Source organism: Artemia franciscana, chromosome 2 (genome assembly GCF_032884065.1).
Source record: "Artemia franciscana chromosome 2, ASM3288406v1, whole genome shotgun sequence".
NCBI classification, from domain to species: domain Eukaryota; kingdom Metazoa; phylum Arthropoda; class Branchiopoda; order Anostraca; family Artemiidae; genus Artemia; species Artemia franciscana.
In genome coordinates this window covers 11,727,555-11,743,609 of record NC_088864.1, presented here as the reverse complement: position 1 = coordinate 11,743,609, position 16,055 = coordinate 11,727,555, and the positions used below count along the sequence as shown (strand labels likewise).

The 16,055-nt window shown below is 33.8% G+C and overlaps 1 protein-coding gene across 2 annotated transcripts in view; it reads right to left on the bottom strand.

Moving 5' to 3' along the window:
* Positions 1–16,055, bottom strand: part of LOC136037267 (calcium-activated chloride channel regulator 2-like) — a 113,528-nt gene that overhangs the window by 4,030 nt on the left and 93,443 nt on the right. For both annotated transcript variants that reach the window (XM_065719905.1, XM_065719911.1), the window contains exons 8-11: positions 14,247–14,474; positions 10,283–10,453; positions 7,695–7,800; positions 1,180–1,329 (exon numbers count right to left, since the gene is read on the bottom strand). In XM_065719905.1, the coding sequence (XP_065575977.1) occupies positions 1,180–1,329; positions 7,695–7,800; positions 10,283–10,453; positions 14,247–14,474 (655 nt within the window). The remainder of the gene's footprint in view (positions 1–1,179; positions 1,330–7,694; positions 7,801–10,282; positions 10,454–14,246; positions 14,475–16,055) is intronic.

Below are 16,055 nucleotides of genomic sequence, written 5' to 3'. Positions count from 1 at the left end.
CTTTTGCGTGAAGGGCATAGCTTTTTAAAGTAACTGTCAATAGAAACTTCAGCAGGTACCTCAATAGGAGTGGGGGGAGGGGAAGGAACCATCTCCTCCTCCCTCAGGTTTGGTTTATCCTCCGAAGTTTTGAAAAACCTATGAATTTTCAATAAAATAAAAATAAAAAACACGATACATTTACCACCTCTGTATTTTTGAGAATTGACGCCCCCTAAGCTTTGTATTTCTACTTAGATGAGAGCAAAAATAAGAGCAATCAAACTTGTCAAATTCTTTAGAAAATTGGAAGGAAACAGATTTCGTGTTTTATTTCTCTTTCAACTCATTGAAGTTTCATTAATTAAACACGTGCATAAGAAACATAAACATACATTAACACTTTTCCGATATACAACACCTATTAAGTCTTGAAGGAAAAAAGTTCTATTGTCCCAGCTGCATGGCCTGCACGTATGTTCACCCACACTTTGTAAACCTCATACGGGTATAGCTGTTGTCTTAGGAAAAAGAGATCTCATAGAAACACTTATTTCCTACATAGTTCAAATAATTTTAATCCGTAAATTTAATCAGGGGTGGTGACCTGTTTTCCTGTAAATCCTTTCAAATAAATATAGTATTTTATTTTTGTTACATCTTATTTGCCAATCTAATTTATAAAGGGGAAATACTGTGTATACTAAAGACATTTGTTTATCTGTTCTGTGACTATTCAGACAACTACACTTTTGCAGTATTTTGGAAGCTATTAAGATGTGAGTTTTATTTGTTTGTTATTTTTTTCTCTTGTGTGTTGTTTTGTCTTTTTTTTGTATGATTGAAGTTAATTTTTTTGTCTTACTGTTGACAAAGACTCTACGACGTGGAATCAAAATATTCAGATTTTTATTATCTAAAGTTTTGGTATTGTTCTTTTGTATTGTTTTATTTAAATTATCCCCGTTTTTTATCGCTTTAATTTCCAAATATTTAACATACACACTCAAAGGGTACAGAAAAACATTAACTTCATGTAATCGTACGCTTAGTTACATGAAGAATACAAATAGTACAGGCCAATAAGCAAAACAAAAAAATATCGGGGCGAGGAACAAGGGCACTTGCTATGAGACTTTCTCGCTCGTATGTACCTGCAGGGAACAAAATATTATACGGTAAAAAATCAATAAAACTTGCCATCTCCTTCTCCGTCTCCTCCTTCCCTGTACGTATAAGCTCTTCCATCATTATGATCAACAACCAATGTGAATGAATAGTCTGTCTTGGTTTCCAGTGGAGGTATAAAATATCTTGAATATATTCCATCCCCATTTGTTATATCAGGATCTATAAAATATAGAAAATGCAAACTACCTTGTCACAAAGTTATTTTTTAAGTAAGATAGCCGGTACCTATCTTTATGTAAAATAGTATAAATGGAAACAATCTTGATTTTCAATTAAAGATGAAACAATTTTGTGAAACCTCCGGGACGAAAATTTAATTACGTTCATTTCTCTTTTCAAACAGTTGTGGTGACGAACTGTAAGTAAAGAGCGACCCAGCTCAATAGTAACTGAAACTCTAAAAGACGGAACTTTGATCCCAACAGATACATCAAAAGAATCGGATTCGTATGCTGATTTCAAATATAAGTTTCATCAAGTTTAGTTTGACCCATCAAAATTTACAAGCCTGAGAAAATTTACTTTCTTTTCGAAAAAAGAAAACACCCCCTAAAAGTCTTAGAATTCTAATGAAAATCACACTATCAGATTCATTGTATCAGAGAACTCTATTGTAGAGATTTCACGCTCCTATCAGCAAAAATGTGGAATTTTGTGTTTAATATCACAAGAAAGATTACAGATGCGTGTTTACTAGCTGCTGTTTTTTGTTTGTTTTTTTCCCAAGGGGTGATCGTACCCAGTGGTCCAAGGATATTGCGAGAGGGCTCATTTGAAAGGAAATTAAAAACTCTAGCGCCTCTTTGGGGTTACGAGGGAAATTGAACAAAAAAAAGTTTTTCAACTGAGAGAGAAGTTTTTCAAGTAAGAAGCAACATTCAAATGAAAAAAAATTATTACGTAAATGAGGGGGTTCACCTGCTCGTCAATACTTTACTCTTTACGCTAAAGTTTTTTTTTAGTACTTTCGAAAGAGCTATTATTCTAATTAAACGGCCTTTGTAATTCTGGGGTAAGTCATAAAGAATTGGAAGGACAAAATTCTGACTTTAGCGTAAAGAGCGAGGTATTAAGAATGGGGGGAATTCCCTCATATACTTAATAATTTCTATTCATTTTATGCTTTAATGTTTTTCCTTACTTTCAGTAGAAAAAAACTTGTTTTTTTTTATTTAATGTAGTCTGAAAACTATATAATTGCTTGAAATTCAAACAACAATTACCGCTTATTGGCAACGCTGGGATCAGACTTCAAAATTTATTACTCTGCGACACTGCTAGAGACTAGTGACAGAAGCCCATGCCTAATACAATAACTAAGAATTTGCCTAAAATATACTTTTTTATAGATTAACCTCTTTAGCCTAGAATTGCCTGGCAATACATCGGCATAAAAGATAATACTTTGGTACTCCCCCTCTGTCTAGGTATATCTTTAAACCAAGCTGAAGCAATCAACTCTGACAAACTTCTCCAACTTATCTCAGGGTAATCATTCTCGAAATATAAGAAAAAACGTCATTTTAATTATCAGACCATATTAGACACAAAACTGAGTTTAATAATCGTACAAGCTAAACAAAATAAAGTTCCCTTCTCTCGTCAAACTAAGAGATGAGACCAATAAGGGGAAAGTGATGTTAATAGTTTGAGAGGGAGTTGTCAATCCGGACTTGTCCCTACCAAAGATAGGAACGGGGCCACAGTTAGTGATAAGGTAAGAGTTAAAGAGAGATGAGAAGAACATTTTGAGAACGTGCTAAACCAGGATAGAGTCAAACAGTCCATGGTAACGAACTGTAATTAAGGAGTGACTCGGCTCAATAGTAACTGAAACTCTAAAAAACAAAAAACTTATACCAATAGACATATCAAAAGAATTGAATTTCCCTGCTGATATCAAATATATAAGTCTCATTAAGCTTGAGTTTATCCATCAATGGTTACAAGTCTGAGAAAATCTGCATGATCTTTGAAAAAAGGAGAAAATACCCCTTGAAAGTCATAGAACACTAATGAAAATCACACCATCAGATTCAACGTATCAGAGAATTTTACGGTGGAGGTTTCAAGGTCCTATCTTCAAAAATGTGGAATTTTGTATTTTTGCCTCAAGAAAGCTCACAATGCATGTTTGTTTGTTCGCTGTTGAATTTTTTCCCAGGGGAGATCGTATCGATCCAGTCGTCCTAGAATGTTGAGAAAGGGCTCATTTGAATGGAAATTAAAAGTTCTAGTGCCTTTTCTAAGTGACAAAAAAATCGAAGGACAACTAGGCCTTTTCCCAGGGGAGATCGTATCGATCCAGTTGTCCTAGAATGTTGAGAAAGGGCTCATTTGAACGGAAATTAAAAGTTCTAGTGCCTTTCCTAAGTGACAAAAAAATCGAAGGACAACTAGGTGCCCTCCCACGCCCCTTTTTTCTCAAAATCGTCAGATCAAAATTTTGATATAGCCATTTTGTTCAACGTTGAAAGGCAGAAAAACTATGCCTTTGAAAATATTGTGACCCCCCCCCCATAGCCCCCAAGGAAAGGTCTTTAAGTTACAAAATTTGCCCTTGCTTACGCTATAAACGACACCTGCTGTTGGGAGGTATGCATACATTTTTCGGTTGGGTGAGGGGGGATTTTCTGAAGCTGGGATTTTCTCCGGGAATAGTTTACAAGGGGAGGGAAGTTTCCAGGGAGCAATTTTGTCTGGGGAAGTTTTACACTGTGGGATTTTGCCACAATTCCTATATGACATTCTTCTTATTTCTTGCTTTCTCTTTGCCGGCTCAATTTTATTCATGGTGATGTTAAGGTTGTCCGAGGTAAATATTCCCCAAGACTGAATTGTCTAGAGGAAAAATCCGTGGGGAGGAGGGAAGTTTCAATGTTGCTCCTTACTTTCAGTTGAAAAAAACTTTTTTTTATTTAATTACAGCAAAAGTTATAGAGGAAATTGAAAAATGTTGTAATACTTTTGATATGAAGGAAAATTTGTTTTGTGAGAAAGAATTAGTGACACTACTAACGAATTAAAAAATAATAAGGTCCCAGGTGCTTATAGTGTGGTAGATGAGTTTCTTAAAGGTAAGGTTGTTTCTGAGAGTAGGATCAGTGACCACGCTGCGTATTATCAAACAGTTCGTGGTAACGAACTGTAGTAAGGAGCGACCCGGCTCAATAGTAACCAAAACTCTAAAAAATGGAATTTTGATACCAATAGCTACATCAAAAGAATCGCATTTTAATGCTGGTTTTAAATATATAAGTTTCATCAAGTTTAGTCTTACCCATCAAAAGTTACGAGCCTGAGAAAATTTGCGTTATTTTAGAAAATAGGGGGAAACGCCCCCTAAAAGTCATAGAATCTTAACGAAAATCACACCATCAGATTCAGCGTATCAGAGAACCCTACTGTAGAATTTTCGAGCTCCTATCTACAAAAATGTGGAATTTTGCATTTTTTGCCAGAAGGCAGATCACGGATGCGTGTTTATTTGTTTTTTTGTTTTTTTGTTTTTTTTTTTGTTTTTTTTCCCAAGGGTGATCGTATCGACCCAGTTGTCCTAGAATGTTGCAAGAGGGCTCATTCTAACGGAAATGAAAAGTTCTAGTGCCCTTTTTAAGTGACCAAAAAAATTGGAGGGCACCTAGGCCCCCTCCCACGCTAATTATTTTCCCAAAGTCTACGGATCAAAATTCTGAGATAGCCATTTTATTCAGCGTAGTCGAAAAACCTTATAACTATGTCTTTGGGGACGACTTACTCCCCCACAGTCCCCGTGGGAGGGGCAACAAGTTACAAACTTTGACCTGTGCTTACATATAGTAATGGTTATTGGGAAGTATACAGGCGTTTTCAGGAGGATTTTTTTGGTTTTGGGGAGGGGTTGAGAAGAGGGGGATATGCTGGGGGAACTTTCCTTCGAGAATTTGTAATGGGAGAAGAAAATTTCCATGAAGGGAGAGCAGGATTTACTAGCATTATTAAAAAAAAAAAAACAATTAAAAAATAAAAGTGAAAAAGCTTTTTCAGCTGGAAGTAAGGAACAGCAATAAAACTTAAAACAAACAGAAATGATATGAGGGGCTCACCTCCTTCTAATACCTCGCTCTTTACGCTAAAGTATTTTCGGTAATTTCAACTACTTATTCTACGGCTTTTGTGATTCAGGGGGTCATTCTTAATGAATTGGGATAAAATTTAAGCTTTAGTGTAAAGAGCGAGGTACTGACGATGGGGCGAATCCCCTCATATATGTAATAAAAACATGAGAATACAAAAGTTCTTTACGTAAGCTAATTTATAAGTTACGTAAATCTTTTACCAATAAAAAGATTCGTAAAAAATTAAAAGTTCTAGTTGCCTTTTTAATTAACCAAAAATCGGGGGGCAACTAGGCTTCGTCCCCCGCTCTTTTTTTCTCAAAATCATTCGATCAAAATTATGAGAAAAACATTGAGCCAAAAAAAAAATATGCAAATTTCGTTTTGATCATTCCTCTGCGGAGAGCCAAAATCAAAACATGCATTGATTCAAAAACGTTCAGAAATTAAATAAAAAAAACAAGTTTTTTCAACTGAAAGTAAGGAGTGACATCAAAACTTAAAACGCACAGAAATTACTTCGTATATGAAAGAGGCTGCTTCCTCATCAACGCCCCGCTCTTTACGCTAAAGTTTTTTACTGTTTTAGAAAGAAGAATTGAGAGAAAGAGTCAAACTTTAGCGTAAAGAGCGGGGCGTTGATGAGGAAGCAGCCTCTTTCATATACGAAGTAATTTCTGTGCGTTTTAAGTTTTGATGTCACTCCTTACTTTCAGTTGAAAAAACTTGTTTTTTTTATTTAATGTTTAAAAGGTAGCGATCAAGGATCCTGGTGTCCAAAAATGGACTGAGTCTTGTTATTAGGTGTAACTTATTTTTTAAATTGATAATAAACCCCCTTGAACTTGAACCATTGAACTTAAATGTGGTAGCTCTGAGTTTAGAAATAAGTAACTGAATATTATGGATATTATTTTTGAAAAGGGGGAAGTACCTAGCTATTTTAGAAAAACCTTAATTAAACCATTTATAAGAAAAGTGATAAGAGTGAGTGTTGTAATTATCGACGCATTAGCCTGGTCTCTGTAGGTAGCAAATTACTTAGTAGTATGATAATTTATGACTGAGAGATGCTGTAGACAAAGGTACACGAGTAGAACAGTTCGGATTAAGAATGGATAGAGGATATGTCGACCAAATTTTCACTCTTAAGATAATAATTGAGACGTGCCTGAGTTATTCAACACCTTTGGTCCTCAGTTCTGTAGATTATGAGCAAGTGTTCGACTCTTTTAATAGAAGAGATTTAGAAAAGGTCTTAAGCCCTTGTGTTAAGCTTAAAGCCTTAAGCCTTGTGTTAAGCTTTAAGCCCTTGTGTGGTATACCAGACAAATATATTAGAGTGATTAGTGCTAAATACGAGAATAACACTGCTGTGGTTAAGGTAAGAAATGAGGCTTGCAGCTGGTTTCATATTAAGTCAGGAGTTAAGCAAAATTGTGTTCCATCTCTCCTTATATAGATGATGTTGATGGAAATTGTCTTATGGAGCACAGGAAAGGCAATATGAGCACACGGAATCAAATGGGAGGAAAAACTCTCCTGGAATTAGATTATGCTGATGATTTAAGCATCCCAGATGAAAAGTATGAGCAAAATGAATGAGCTTATAGAGGTTATAAGAGTTCAGAATGCTAAAATAGGTTTGAAAATAAATTTTAAAAGACTAAGTCGCCAAGGGTAGGAATAAGTGAAGATGAACAGGTGACGTTCGATAACGAAAAAATTGACAAGGTGGACAGCTTCACTTACTTTGGTATTATTATTAGTAAAGATGGTGGAAGTAGTGAGGATGTTTAAAGCGGAATGGCAACAGCTCATACTATTTTCTTCTTCTTCCTATTTAGTCTCGTAACAGTCGTATCTCCAAGCGTTACGGAGTTTTTGAAAAATGTGATAGGACGGATGTTTTAGAAGGCAGATTCAGACAGGGATCTGAGTCAGTCATAGACTTTCCTTTGGGATGTATTAATCGTTTGTGCGTCATTATTGTGGTCTTCGGCACGGCTACGCAGCAGGCATTGATCCCATTGTCGCTTATCTTCAAAACGAGGCTGCTGTCCCAGTGAATACAGCAGGTCGATTTACATCATCTTCCACTTTTCGTATTTTCATGTAACCTTTGGCATCGTTGTTTGTATCCCGCAATATTTCTTCCGAGAGATCCATTAGGTTGCAAGAGATACCATAATTTAAAGGATGTGCAAGGCTTTCTTCAACAGCTTTATTGGGTGTAATTGACAAAAATCCTAAAGGCTACAAAATTTTTGTGGGGTAGAAATTTTTGATGAGCACAAAAGAAAACAAGACAACAAAAAATATAACGTTTTAAGCCAAAAAATAAATTGGTGCTGATAAAATTATCCATTTTCTGACAAATTTATCCCACAGCTTAACAGATAAATATACAAATAAAACTAGAGTTACCTCCGTTTCCATTGTCAATAAGAAATATTTCTTTGGACTCGGACCCATTATACCACACAATAACCCGCACTCTTGCATCATGGATTGGATAGTCGCCAAATTTGACCTAAAAAATATTAGTATAAAAACATCAAAACGGAAGCTAATTTATAACTAACGTATTTTACTCCCATATTTTGCATTTAAAATACACATTACACAGTCATTTGATAATAACATAATTACCCGTGCATAGAAATATAACAAGTTTTGAGATGAAAAGGCCACTGTGTGAGTATGGAGGTAGTCTGGAGAAATTCATCAAATTAATTCAAGCAGTCTTTCGCGAAGGATTTCGCTTTAGTATTAAAGTGAAAATCATCTAAAATGGCACCTTCATCAAAGTCCTACTAAACCCTCTTCTTAACTTGGGCAGCTAACCGTCTTAATTGGCAAACAATCTCCGTATTAGCAAAGAGTCTTCATTTTGGAAAACAATGTTGACGAGGTAAAAATCACCAATATAACTAAATCGAAACACGTTCTTTTTTTCTGATTCATCAGGATATTGAAGCAATAATGTGTTATAGAATTGGAACGGCTATTTATTTGGAAGATGAAGGAGGCGTGGTCTGTTTCAGCCTGTTCTTCTATTTCTTCTAATTGTCTTGCACCTGGATTAAGACAAGCAAAATTGGGCAAATATTTTCTCCACTATCAAGCATTTAATAAAAGACCAAATTATGGACAGTTTCTCCGGAAGATGACTGATACTTTACAATCGAAATCAGCTATGATTCTTCTTTCTGAATTTTATTCACTGTTTGAATTACGAACTTGACAACAATCAAATCTGATTAGGCCAATTTCCTTCAATATTTTGCTATAAATTTAAATAGCTTTTTTAATCTATTTTGCATTCACGTTTTCAATGAAACATAACTGCCATAGAGAGTTTTCTCACAACGTTCGAACAACTACAGTGTGATTAGCAAGAATACATTTGTTGTTGGTCTTAAATTAAATTTAAATTATTAACATACCTTTTTCCCTCGTCTTAGCTGCACTCACACTAAGGGGAGTGCCAACATTTCGTTCTCCAGAGACAAAAATTAAAGAAAACTATCTAAACTGCCACTATATGTGTAAAAAGTAAATATCCATATGCACTACCCAAAAGTTTAGGTGGCTTTCGCGCACAGGAATTTATGTTAAGTAGTTGATTTACCTTATGTTAAATATAACTTTTAAACTTAAACTATTATTTTTCACTAGGCTAACGAAGAAAATCATGAAACCATCAAAATCATCGCCTAGAATTATCAGTCATCATCCAGTTCCAAAATTTTGTATACAGGGTTATGAACTACCAATAAGTCCTTTCACCCCGTTGACTTTCCAAAAAGTATCATCAGGATATTCGGATCATCAGGATATTATTGGATATTCAGAAATCCATCGACCTCTTCTGTAAAAACCAACTTATCAGTTAAACCAGTTAAACCAGTTAGATCAGTTAAAATCTTCTTATCAGTTCTTTTCAGTTAAAAACTAATCATCTCAAATACAATTCTTAATTTTATTGATGGGTTGTGGGAAGTGCGCGTATTTGAGTTACCTATCCCCGGTAGTTTAAGACCTATAGTCCAGCCAGTACAAATACGCATAACTAATCATCATAACCAAACTGTCAAAATTTTAAATGCTGAATTGATATGGAGATTCAAGCTTCGATAACAATTTCATGGCTTTGTAACAGTGTCCTCAGTGATGAAAGGAAGAAGAAAAGCTTTTCTAAAACAAACTAGTTGTATCCCTAAACTTATTAGCTGCTCATACTTTTATTCAACTTCGTTGCTACAATGTTTAGTTTTACAAAATGTACTATAAACTTTGAGCTATTACATAAACATAAAGTCATAACTACTACATAAACATATCAGCTATAATGTAGACATTTAAAATAGCAAAAAAAAATGTTTATTAAATAAAACAGCCATTATGTGTGCTATAAGTAAATGTTCATATGTCAATTTCAAGGGTTTAGTTAGGAAAGTAGGAATCTAAGGAGCCTCTCTCTAGAAACGTCAAATATTCAACCCTTGTGTTTTGTAGTTTTTTCAACTTTGTAAAGCATTTACGAATTAGACAAATATGGAATAGCTTATGTGAGATTACAATATTCCTTATAATCTCTCAAGATTTAGTAGACGCGGCAAGCGAAGACGTCAGCCATTTGCGTCTATAATAAAAAGAACAAAAGACTATTTACAAGAAAAAAATAGTTTAGATTTAATGTTGAACAATTTCTTGGTAACTAAAAGAAAAGACATTTATTTTTAAGTTTTAAGGAGAGTCTAGCTGCAGCTAATTAGATTAGTAAGATTCCTTGTTCGCTTAAAACAAATCAATAGTTAAAATTAAAATACCAAACAAAAGTTAAAGTTATATTCTCTATAGTCCTCTTTTTAACCGAGATATGTTTTTTAGCCTGAATAAATTTTGTATTCAAAACATTTGAATTGCCAGTATGGTGTATCTTTGGGGGTTTTAAATTACAACGAAACCATGTTAAATATAGATGAATAAATGAAAAAAGAACAAATTACCTCAGCAAGTAATATAAGTGATCCTTCAGAAAAATCAAATATGTTCTTGTCCAGCAAAAGCCTTCCTGTTACCGTTGCTTGGCTTTTAGACTTGGGCTTTGAAAAAACCTTAACAAAGTGCGATTGGTGACTTTGTGACTCTCTCTCAAAAGCATATGACCAAAGTCCAGGCTGAGAGAAAAGATTGGTTAGATTTTTTCTATACATATTGCATAGATATAGTGTGTAAATATCTGTTCATATAGATGAGTTAGCTCTTATTTATAATAGCCTATGTAAATTCTTTGGGAATAGATAGATAGAAAGATAGATAGATAAGTATATTTCAAAAGCCCATGGGCCATATACACACAAAGGTATAAATAAATAACGAACAAGCAATGAAATTAAATAACAGTACAAATTACAAGCACGCACACAAACAGAATACAACGCGAAAATACCTAATCTAATACCTAATATGATTTTAAGTGACGCGCCAGTACTATACATAGAATTATTTGTAAGGGAATACCAAACATTTTAGATTAGAATAGCCACCAAGTATAACTATGTTAAGGTTTATATTCCCTGTGCAAATTTTTGTGCGTTATTTTTCTGCTCTCTTACAGTTTTAATATATCAAAAAAAGATGAAAAGTATTTTATTTTTCTGTAGGGGAGATCCATAGCTAAGATATATCTCTCGAATTAAATTTTTAAAAAGTAGGTATGCAAGGTTTTAAATTAAAAATACTTTGAAAATTTATTGAAAATTGTTGAAAAAAGGGACAATTTACTATCTTTTTAAGCATGTTTAGGTCTTTCTTTAAAAAAACTTAGGTATTATAATAATTCTGGCTCTATGAATGGATTAAATAAAAGAAAGACAAAGATTTTGTACTGAAAATAAGGAGCAACGTTAAAACATCTCTGAGTCTGTATGCTTCCCAATAACAAATACTATATATAAATAATTTGCAAATTATATAGCTCATAGCCCGTTTCAAAGGGGCTGTGGGGGGAGGGTGATATCATCCACAAAGGCATAGTTATTGGATGTTCAACTATCCTGAAGAAGCAATGGTCAGCTCAAAGCCTTGATCAGATGACTTCGGGGAAGAAAAAGGGGTGGGAGAGAGGCTAGTTGCTCTCAAATCTTTTTGGTCACTTCTAAAGGGTACTTGAACTTTTAATTTTTGCTCGAATAAGGTCTTTTTCGATCTTCTAGGACCATTAATTCGAGACAATCACTTATGAAAAAAAAAACCAATGAACACACATTCGCGATCTTTCTTCTGGCATATAGTGCAAAATTCCACATTTTTCAGATGGGAGCTAAGATTGGGTTTTCTGACATGCTAAATCTGATGGTGCGGTTTTCATTTATATTCCCAAATTTTCTCAGGCTTGTAACTTTTGGTAAGTAACATTAAACTTAAAATTTTCTATATATTTGTAATAAGCATAAAAAAGACTATTCTTTTGATATATATTTTGTTGTCAAACTTAATTTTTTTTAGAATTTCTGTTGCTAGAACTGTCTCCTGGGTCGACTGTCTCCTTACTTGCGGTTCGTTGCCACGAACTATTTGACTGATTAAAGAATTTAATGATATAAGGATTTTTTCCTTTTGTGCAAGTTATAGCTGTAGGTTTGTCATAAAATTGTTTCTTTCATAAGATATACCTTAAAGTTCAATACAGGCGGGGGGGATTATAAAATGGCTGAAAGAGACCGGGCTGGATAACATATATTTTGATGAAAATCAATTAGTTACCAAAGACAAGTCTTGGACGTTTTGATCACAGAATATTAGTTGAAGAGGAGAAACTCAAACAAATCTAATTGGAAATGAAATATATTTTTTAATTGAAAAATTAATCTATCTATCTTTTTAGTATATTTTCAATGATTTACAGCTGCCGGCTCATCACAAATTCGCTTACCGTAGAGTGACACATACTTCAAGCAATATATATGAGTCTTTTTCTGTGTGGGCACAATATACCTTATGCCACAACATGTTTTGAAAGAAAAAGTACAAACAGAATAGATTATAATTTACGCACTAAAAGCATATAAATAAGTACTTTAAGCTAATAAAACCACGTTAATAATTCCAAAAGAAAACAAAGAGTTTATGAACATATGAAATTACAATAGTCGTGGATTTTAAAATAAGTAAACAAAAGACAATAGTTTATAAATTAAATTCAATATAAAATGAAAAGTAATTTTAGAAGGAAAAATATTATTTTTCATTCACTATTAAGATTGCAATAATAAAAATAATAATAAAAACAATCAAAATTACTCAACTCTAGTTTTCCAACTCTTTGTGGCTTAGTCTGGTCACAGGGATTTGCTGAGGGATTTCAAACAATTTGTGGTAGCGAACCATAAGTAAAGAGTGAGCCGACTCAATGGTAACTGAAACTCTAAAAACTGGAATTTTGATACCAATAGATATATCAAACGAATCGGGGTTCACTCCTCCAGAACACCTCGTTCTTTACGCTTAGTTTTTTTTAAATTGGAATAATCAGAAACCTTATTTAAAAATAATAAAAATTTTAGTGCAAAGAGCGAGGTATTGGGGAGGGATAACCTCCTTCAAATACGTAATAATTTCAGATCGTTTTAAATTTAAGGTTGCTTCTTACTTTCAGTTGAAAAAGCTTATTTTTTTAATTTAATTCCTAAAAAGCCGAGAAAAAACGTAGTTGACTGTCTTAGGCGAGACCATTCAAGTCCAAGCTTTAGTCTCAGAGCATGAAGGTTTTTTTTAAAGTGAAATAGAGTTTGGCCTTTTCAACTTCGTATGATTCAAGCAAGCTGTACTGACATCTGGAATATAATCAAAAGAACGAGTGAATCTTTGTCAAAATCTTGAGTGAGTCTTGTCAAACAAAGAGACCGTCATCATTCCATGAATTCATATTGGTTGTGGTGCTACATTTTGTGGTGCTAAGTATTTTAACCTCTATCTTCTCCTGTTAAACCACCGAAGATTCAATTCTTGTTAGTTTCGAATGTTCTTTGGTCCAGGTTGTACAAGGTCTTTGAGAAATAATCATAAAAGAATATTGTACGGCTAGAGTTAAAGCTAATGCTTGAGATAGTAATATTGGTTTCTCTTTTGTTGCTTCACTGTTATTTCTTCTTTTTTCTACTTTTAGGGCTTTGACGGCTCTTATTGTTTTAAATTTAAAGCACAGTTTTTTTTCTTATTTCCCTAGTTAAGGTTTTTTTTTTTCACTTCATTTGGTCCATTCAGCTTCGGTGACTTTTAGTTTTTTATTTTGATAGTCCAGGCCTTATACAAACCAAAGGTTGACAGTTTATTAGGCAACTATGCTTTAATGAAATATCTTATTATAAAGTAATATTATGAATTAATATACTGTACCATAAGAAGATAATTAAGACTTGTTTTAGGCATAAAAACTGGCCTTATGTGTAGCAATAAAGTAGATTAACAGTAAAAGGCCATGGATTAACTGAGGCTACGCTTACCATAGATTGCCAGAAGCTATGTAATGAACGATTTTTTTTTGTTAATGTGGTTATCTTAGAAGACTTTTCACGGTCTTATTGATAGCTATGGAAGGTCTAACCCCCAAAAAGTAGCCCAACCACAACCAGACTAATTCTTACTTTTTTTAAACCCCCAAAATATGTTATCTACTGAGCGATTCTTATGGCCAAGACAAACCCATAGTTTTTTACATGACGATTTATCAGAAATCAAGATTTTAGCTTTGTTACTTATGAGCAGTGTAATGTAACATGTTGTTTGAAAAAGTTAAATTTCTCCTTAAACGCTGTGTCAGTCCAGGTTTTTAGTTTCTCGACCTGCGAATTTCTTTGCATAGATATTTTGACAGTATTTCAGGGTTATTGTTGGCCTTTGTTTGTGACAAGGTGAAAAATTGATGGAATTTTAAAGTAAGGTATTTATTATCCAAAGTAAAATACTCACCGTGTTTACTCCATGCAGGGGTGTAAAGTAGTGACCAGAAAGGGAGTATTCACTTTTACCCTCGAAAGTTTTCCCACTTGGAGAGGTCAGCCATAGCCTCTTCACGTATGGATTGTCACGACTATAGAAGTACAAAGCAAAGAGGTTGTCACGGTTCAACATTGGGTCCAGAACAAATGTCCCGTTAACTATTGACGTTGCTGTGTCTTGGTATTCCATCTCATGCACCTGAAGGTATACATGGAAATAATGATATAAATGGGAGACTATTCAGCTATATATAAGTAAAAAATAAATACATGGATTAGGAAAACATTGCATAAAAATGTAAATAGTAGAATGTTATGATTTATATCAGTTTATTTGAAAGGAGTCAGAATGTGAGAAAATAGTAGGACGATCAAATAAAAGGCAATTGTTGGCACAATTGAGAGCTTTAGAGACTCCATCTTAGCAAGCTCCTTGTTTAAATTAATTAATTAGCTTAAATTAACTAATTAATTAATTAATTAATTAAATTAATTCCTAAGTATTTACTGCTTTATTTAAGGAGATATGATGAACTTGTCAAACAGTTCGTGGTAACGGACTATAAGTAAGGAGCGACCCATCTCAATAGTAACAGAAACTCTAAAAAACGGAATTTTGATATCAATAGACGTATAAAAAAAATTGGCTTATTGTTGTAATTTAAAATACACAAGTTTCATTTCGTTTAGTCTTACCGATTAAATGCTACAAGTCTGAGGAAATTTGCCTGTTTTTCGAAAAAGAGGGAAATACCCCCTAAAAAATTGTAATCTTAATGAAAATCACACCATCAGATTCAGCGTAACAGAAAACCCTACTGTAGTGGTTTCAAGTTCGTATCTAACAAACTGTGGAATTACGTATTTTTTGCCAGAAGAAAGATCACGGATGCGTGTGTGTGTTTTTTTTTCAAGGGTAATCGTATTAACCCAGTGGTTCTAGAACGTTATGAGAGGGTTCATTCAAACGGAAATTGAAAACTCTAGTGCACTTTTAAAGTGACAAAAAAATTGGAGGGCAACCTGGTCCTTGCCCCTTTTTTCCCAAAGTCGTCTGGTCAAAATTTTGAGACAGCCATTTTGCTCATTATAGTTGAACGGTCCAAAAACTATGCCTTTTGGAATAACATGACCCCCCCCCCACAGCCCCAGGATAAATGTCTTTAGGTCATAAAATTTACTTTCAGTCCTTACCTTCAGTTAAAAAAAAAAAAAATATTGAATAAAGCTAAGATTCCATCAAGTACCTTAGTGCTAATACCTTAATATTCCCTAAGAAGTATGGAGTATTTCCCATCTGTGAGGGTAATTTTTTAAATGTTTTTTTTATCTGTTTCATATTATTTGCCCTAGGCTCACTATTTTTTAAGTATTTGGCGTACCTTGCACAGTTCTTACAGAATCGTATAAAGTGTTTACTTATGTTCGCCTTGAAAATTTAAATTCTTGCGCCGAATCGAAACCTGTCAGTAACATAATTTGATAATAATTTTACCTTAAAGAAAATTTTAGTTTGCCATTATTTAGATCTTTAGCAAGTTTCAAAAATATAAAATTCTACAATAAGTATTGAAAGCACAGACTTTTGGTTTTGATGTTCTAACTTTCGTAATAATTTACTTATGTCATGTAAACTTCTTTCCAGTCACCTAAAGAAACATTAAAATACTAAAGTGAATTTGGGATTTATAACAATTGTAAACTTTCCGAAATTCCAGTTTGGGAAAATTAGTGTCGTTGCAGAGTTTTCTTGCCTGTGATTTCTCGTTCCGCTGGGCAG